This window comes from Puntigrus tetrazona, unplaced genomic scaffold (assembly GCF_018831695.1).
Source record: "Puntigrus tetrazona isolate hp1 unplaced genomic scaffold, ASM1883169v1 S000000520, whole genome shotgun sequence".
Lineage (NCBI taxonomy): Eukaryota > Metazoa > Chordata > Actinopteri > Cypriniformes > Cyprinidae > Puntigrus > Puntigrus tetrazona.
In genome coordinates, this window is record NW_025048156.1 from 357,501 (window position 1) to 365,000 (window position 7,500).

The 7,500-nt window shown below is 36.2% G+C and overlaps 1 protein-coding gene across 10 annotated transcripts in view; it reads left to right on the top strand.

The window, feature by feature from the left end:
• Nucleotides 1–7,500, top strand: part of LOC122334410 (1-phosphatidylinositol 4,5-bisphosphate phosphodiesterase beta-4) — a 41,062-nt gene that overhangs the window by 25,790 nt on the left and 7,772 nt on the right. For 6 of the 10 annotated variants that reach the window (XM_043232304.1, XM_043232307.1, XM_043232305.1 and 3 more), the window contains 8 exons: nt 678–842; nt 2,162–2,402; nt 2,506–2,594; nt 3,891–4,032; nt 5,988–6,040; nt 6,114–6,179; nt 6,308–6,423; nt 7,492–7,500. The exon at nt 7,492–7,500 is cut by the window's right edge and continues 67 nt beyond it. In XM_043232304.1, the coding sequence (XP_043088239.1) occupies nt 678–842; nt 2,162–2,402; nt 2,506–2,594; nt 3,891–4,032; nt 5,988–6,040; nt 6,114–6,179; nt 6,308–6,423; nt 7,492–7,500 (881 nt within the window). The remainder of the gene's footprint in view (nt 1–677; nt 843–2,161; nt 2,403–2,505; nt 2,595–3,890; nt 4,033–5,987; nt 6,041–6,113; nt 6,180–6,307; nt 6,424–7,491) is intronic. The other 4 variants (XM_043232309.1, XM_043232313.1, XM_043232310.1 and 1 more) reach the window with 2 other exon arrangements.

A 7,500-nucleotide genomic window follows, 5' to 3' on the forward strand; every position in this document is an offset into this window, starting at 1 on the left:
AACTATTCAAATGTATTTCTTTACGTTTCTTAATCTATTTCTTGAAACGTATTAATTTTAACCTAGTGCTGTCAGACGATTAATTGCAGAAAAATGTTTTCTCTATTTATTTTGTATATATAAATACATGTGTATATATAAAAAAATGTATGTTTATAGATTTAATATATATATATTTATATGTAATAGAAATTATATGAATTTAAATAAAGGTGTGTAAATACATTTAAGTATTTAAAAAAAAAAAAAAAAATATATATATATATATATATATATATATATATATATATATATATATATATATATATATATATATATATAAATTTATTTATTTATTTATTTTTGAATGCGATTAATCGTAAATCTATTACTATTTAAGTAAATCAATCTAAATGTATTTATATCCATTTTTTTCCCTTAAATCTATCCATCTAATGTATTTAAAAGAGTTTCTTTAAATGTTTTTCTTTAAATCTTTACATTGAATGTATTTATCTAAGATTACTCGTTTACATGTATTTATTTGAATCTATGCACATCGTCCATTATTTGTTCTGATGCATTTATTAATAGATTTTTTTTATCAACTCTCCGATATCCAGAAACCGTCCTATGCGTAAATCCTTAAACCCATAAAACCTGTAGGGAAAGACTTTGATCCGGTGTTTGCCTGTCAGGTGATTTCAGGCCAGTTTCTGTCGGATAAGAAGATCGGGACGTACGTGGAGGTGGACATGTACGGCCTGCCCACGGACACCATCCGTAAAGAGTTTCGCACGAGGATGGTGATGAACAACGGCCTGAATCCCGTCTACAGCGGAGAAGCGTTCGTCTTCAGGAAGGTTGGTTTTTTTTTTACCCTTCTTCTTAAACTGTAGCTCAGAATAACAGTGACACAATGACTTCACATCATTATCTAGAATGTATAAGACATGAAATTATATAGTGCACTTTAATTATATCTCCATGAGCTAAACGGAGTAGTTACTATAGAGATCTGCGTTAAGAAAGCTCTAATTATCCGTACAAGCTTTACAATAAAACCTATAAAGGTACAGTGCAGGAGAGGTCTGATCATCCTGAAATGACGTTAAATTTGAAGGCTTCTGAAGTCGTAAAATAGTTCTGTGTGAGAAGCAGACCCAGTTTAATTGAAGTGGTAGTCATTTGACCTTGAGCCTGAAAATGATATTTGCTCAAATCTTTGGAGAGATCTTTGGCTGTGATAAAAACACATTAAGCCATTTGGTTTTGTAAAGATTAAGCAAATGATCCGACAAACGGACCTTCACAGTCTGCTTCAGCTTATTTATTTATCTTAATATAATTTATTATTATTATTATTTCATTGAGTATTTAGTTGTTTTTTTTTTATTATGTTTTTCTTATTTTAATTTGTTGGCAATTCTGTATAGGTTGTGTTGTGTTGTGTTATTGTTTGTTTTTTCTATCATATACATAAATTGATCATTTTTATGACGCATAAGAACAGTAAACATTTTTTTAATTTTCATGTATTTTTAATAGAAAAATCATGGGGAAAAATCTCTTCTGTGTTGTTCTACACACAAAAAATAAATTAATTTAAAAATATGTATGTATATATATATATATATATATATATATATATATTTATATTTATATGTATATATATATATATATATATATATATATATATATATACATACATATACAATAATACAATAATGCAAACCCAAATGCGGTGAAAAAATAATTTGTATTTAGTATTACTAATATATAGTATTAGTATTATTAATAATATATTTTATATTAAAAGGAGTGTTATTTATCAACACTAAATTTCAGTTGCTGTTTAAAAAATAAGTCTAAGAATTTGAGTTCAGTTGTACTTTTGTTAAAAATATATTGAATCCTTTTTGCGTAAAAATGTCACTAATAATTTAGTTTTTTACTTATTATTTAAGTTATAAATAAAACATAACACTTTGTAAATAAAACAAAGACTACTGGAGTACCTTTTAGAAAAACAAAAGTCTTCTACTTCAACACTTCACATATGGTTCAGTGTGACTTGAATTTCCTACACAGTGAAAATTGTTTGTACGCTTTTTTTTTTTTTCTTTCAGAGTAGGTGTCTGTCTCTCTTGTTTTTGCCTTTGAAACTTCTTCTTCTCCTAAGTCAGAAACACAAGCAGAATTAATAACACGCCCGCAGGTGATCCTCCCGGACCTGGCCGTTCTTCGCGTGGCTGTATACGACGACAACAATAAGCTGATCGGACAGCGCATTCTCCCGCTGGACGGGCTGCAGTCGGGTTACAGGCACATCTCCCTACGAAACGAGTACAACAAGCCTCTGTCTCTGGCCACCGTCTTCTGCAGCATCGTCCTCAAGACATACGTGCCCGACGGCTTCGGAGGTGAGAGAACATCGACTTCGGGAGGCCTTTGTGTGAAAACAAGCATCGCTGAGTTTGGTCTTAAGTCTCGGTGTTTTCACGCTGTGAGGTCTTTTCGTTTCAGCGATTGCAGATGCCCTGTCTGATCCCAAGAAGTTCTTATCGGTCTGTGAGAAAAGAACGGACCAAATGAGAGCCATGGGCATTGAGATGGTGAGCGTCTGTATCATTAATGCGCACAACCTTGAGAGCTCTCCATTTACTTTAATCAGTTCTTCATGCCCTCGTTGAACCGCATGAATTGACTGTTTTCATTAAACTTGCAGCATCGAAGCTATTCCATGAAAGGGTGTTGCAGCAGCACAAAGATGCTCCTGAGTTTTGATCTTTTCGGGCTGTTCACTGAAGCTCAGGGTTTCTCTGTCTTGTGTGTTTATTCCACACTCATGTTTTTGCTGCTTAGTTTTACAGGGACAGATGTTCAGACAAAAATGTTAAGCATTTTTATCGGTTTCTTCAGTTACTGCAAAAGCTGGGTGGATGGATGGATGGATGGATGGATGGATGGACGGTTGGGTGGGTGGATGGATGGATGGATGGATGGATGGGTGGATGGTTGGTTGGATGGATGGGTGGGTGGGTGGATGGATGGATGGATGGGTAGATGGGTGGATGGGTGGATGGGTGGATGGTTGGTTGGATGGATGGGTGGGTGGGTGGATGGATGGATGGATGGGTAGATGGGTGGATGGGTAGATGGATGGATGGGTGGATGGATGGATGGATGGATGGATGGGTAGATAGATGATGGATGGATGGATGGATGGTAGATAGATGATGGATGGATGTATGGATGGGCAAATAGATGATGGATGGATGGATGGATGGATAGGTGGCTCGTTGGATGGATACATAGATTGATGAATAGATGGATGGATGGATGGATAATGGATGGATGGATGATAGATAATGAATGGATGGATGGGTGGATGGATGGATGGACGAAGAATGAATGGATGGATGGATGGATGGATGGATGAATGGATGGATGTATAATGGATGGATAGACCATAGATGGATGGATGGATAAATGGACGATGGATGGGTGGATGGATGGATAATGGATAGATGGACGATGGGTGGATGGGTGGATAGATGGATGGATAGATGGATCGACGATGGAATGGGTGGATGGATGGATGGACGATGGATGGACGGAGGATGGATGGATGGATGGATGGATAAACAATGTATGGATGGATAGATGATGGATGAATGGATTGACGATAGAAGATAAATGGATAGAGTTATTTTGTGCATTAGGAGTTATAAAACAGTGCTGAATCACATCCACTGCACGCAATAAAAGCATATCAAGATCTAAATTAATTAGCAATTTTTATTACACACACAAACGTTTAAACAAAATAATCAAACTAGCAAGAGTTTTTTTTTCATTGAAACCTATTCGTGTGTTCTCTCTCTGTGCTGTGATGGTGTGGTTTTCAGTCAGATATCGCTGATGTGCCGAATGACCGCTGGATGGGGAACAGGAAGAGGAAGGGGAATCCAGCCGAGATGCTGCAGCAGAAAGACTCTGAGAGACTGAGAGCAGCCCAGGGACAGAAACCACTCATCTGCTGCAAAGAGGGTAAATATATGAGATCAGCAGAAACCCAGAGTTTAAATGAGGGATAAAAATAAACAAATGAGTCAGTAAATCTGTAGAGGCATCAAACGCAGTGGAGTAGCTCAGATCATTGATGGGAAACTGCTGTTTTTGACTACTCAAAATTTAATAAAAAGGGCAAAAAAATTACAATTTGATCAATTTCACATACATAAACAAAAATCTGCTTTAAATCTATCTTTTCGTCATTCAAAGTTGATCTAGATGAGTATATGGAAACTATCCAAAAGGTGACAGAAGCAGCATTATAGTGCAAAAGTAGTGACCAGTGTTAGGGAAGTTACTTAAAAAAAACTCACAAAAGTAACCAATTACCAGGGAAAGTAACTATTGCATTACTTAAAAAAAAAAATTAAAAAAGTCAAATAACTTGGATGCCTCCAATAATAAATGTTAAATGAAAGAAATACATAGAATAAATAATTATTTTTAAACACTGCACACCAATACAAAACAATTTAAAAGCACTTTTGATATTAAAGCAAACTATGTTCCCTTAAGACTGGTTGTTGTTGGGGTTTTTTTTTTATGCAAAAGTAAATGGACTATAATTTAATTTAATTCACACGTGTTTCATATGATCCTTTCTGGATTACAATCCGCCATCAAAAAAAACATAATCACAATTTTTTAACCCAAAAAATGACGAACGCTGAACTTTTTAAACGTTCTAGCAGACGTTATACCAACAAAGAACAATTTAACTTAAAATGAATAAGTTAGTAAACTAATATTTTGTGCCCATTTGTGAGATCCCTCTTCTTGGATAGTCTTGCGAAGGGAATTCTTTTAAAACATTAGAAAACATTATATATTGAATAGTGTGTGAATTAAAAAGCATAATGCTCTGCAGTGTATTTAATTGTTCGCGATATTAATCATCGTACAGTATTCTATTAAACAGCATCAACCACCTCTTCCTCGTCTCACGGAAGACATGCGATGCAATACTAAACGGTCTCCTGCTGTCGGTGCTTGTAATAATTTTAGCGTCTTTCTCGGGCAGTTTTAAGACGATGCATTCATGTTTAATGCATTAGCGTCACGTCATTGTGCGGTACAATTTATTTGGTCTTTTTGCATCCATACAAGCCACTATATCACTGATAACGCGACATGGCACTTTTTTTTAAAATCATGTAAACATTTATGATACGGCACACCCCTACTATATATTCCTCTGAACCAAATAGCTTGATGAGTTCAATAAGAAATCAGCTATGCAAAGATTTATATCTGAAAGTGCACCGTGTATAAACTCGTTTAAAAAGAAAGAGTCGACTCTGAATCAACGAGTCGTTTTTTTAAACGAGTCCCAAGCCGTTTTACGATGACGTCAACACGAAACTTTAGCGTACTGCCACCCGCTTGTTGGTCAGAATGAAAATGCGAATTCATTCTTCACTTTTGGAGCGTTAAATGCTCACAAACGCTGCTTTAATTGAAATCGACCTGTTGTTTGGGACTCCCAAAGTTAAAATATGAACCTTTCGTAACCTTTAATAGATGCGCCTAAAGCATCACGTGTAAAAATAATTATATAATTATGTTACGATGAATAAACGTATATAATGTAATAAAAACAAACGAATGAATGAACTACAAACTCAGCATGTATACTGCGATGATTGTTTTCTGTCTTTTACTAGTGTTGCTTGTCAGATTGTGAGATGACACCAGTGGGATCGTGGGTAAAAATCTCTGGCAGACTAAAGACTTTGACACTGACATCAAATAGCAATCCAAGACAGTCCTACAGCGAAAAAGACATCTTTCACAATCCCTGAAATTCCCAAAGGCCAAATTGTGGCAAAAATCATATATTATGCATCGGTCTCTTTCCAAGCGCACCAGCACGTTGATTTATTCGCATATTAAGTAACACCTTTTGCTTTATTGCATTTGTCGATCCGTAGATACATCAGTGCTCGCCCCTCAGCTGACCATCGATGACCTAAAGCAAACGAAGGTAACAAATTAACCGGGAATAAAACATCTGATTTGCATATGAAGCATGAAATGTTTTTCTGACCTCTCCCCAGACCTACTTGAAGCTCGTCAAGAAGCAGCAGAAGGACGTGAGCGCTTTGAAGAAAAAGCAGGCGAAGGTGACCCAAGGCTTTTGTTTGCTTGACTTCATTGAATTGATTATGAAGACGCCGAAGCCTGTAGGGCAGGAAAACTGACAGCACGGATACAAAGACAGAGGAGAAAACAATCCTGCTTCCTGTTTCAGGCCCACGTCGCACTGCGGAGCTCCCACTGCGCTCGAGTGGACAGGACCGTTGCTCAACACGACAAAGAGAAGCAAGCGCTGGAGAAGCAGCTCGAGAAGAGCATCAGGAAAGTGAGGTGAATGTGATATTAGGTGTTCGTTACACTCGCATGCTCTTTACTCTTCGTGCTGTTTGCGATCGGGTAGGTGTACGGATACGGTAAGGCCTTTTTAAAGGAGCAGATCACTTCCAGAACCAACAATTAGAGTTGATCTACTCGACCTCTTGTCGTCCAAGACGCTCGTGTCTTTCTTTCTTCAATCTTAAAGAGGAAAACGTTTCAGGGTTTCTCTCCATATAATGGCTCCCGAGTTTGGACTTCCAAAGTGCAGCTTCAAAGGGCTTCAAGCGAAACAATCAGTTATTTACTAAAAAAATTAATAATTTAACTTCGAATGCTCGTCTTGTTCTGCGTTTTTTCCAATTAAAGACAGTAAGGGTAGGTCTAAAAAATTCATTTTCTCCTCCAACTTCAAAATTGTCCCGCACCATTTTTTTTTGAACGGTTTTTATTTGATCTTCTCTGCATGTTCAGCACTGGGTTGGTACTTCTGCAGCGATTTTAGTACGTTATCTGTACATTTTTAGTCTGGAAGTGAATTTTTTTCATCAGGCCGATATTGGACAATAATGACTTTAATGTCTTGTCGATAAGAGGAATAGCTAAAACTCACACTTTCATTATTATGATTGAGTTTCGCTCTTACCGGCGTCCAATCTTAGTTTCAAATCCAAATTGTAATTTGGCATATACCTGAAACAAAAGAAAACTAACTAAATGAATACATCTTGTATTTAAATAACTGTTATGCAATAGAAATATTTAGAGCTGTCATATTTCCAGGAGTTGTTATATTTCTGTTACACATTAGTTATTTCTTATGCAATTTAGCATTTTCCTAAGTAAAGCACAATATAAGCCAGTGTGTTAACAAAGATCAACATTAGTCTCTCAATTAGGTTGAAAACGACCGTATTACATGACATTAATTTTACTAAAATTGAAGAATGTTTTTTAAAATATGCATTTATAATTGACACGGTCAACCATTACGTCTGAATGGCTGCCATGAGCCCAATGAAAACCAAACGAAGCACAAACAGTGTAAAATAGGACAAACTCTCATTATCCGTTCGCCCTCAGTGACAGTTA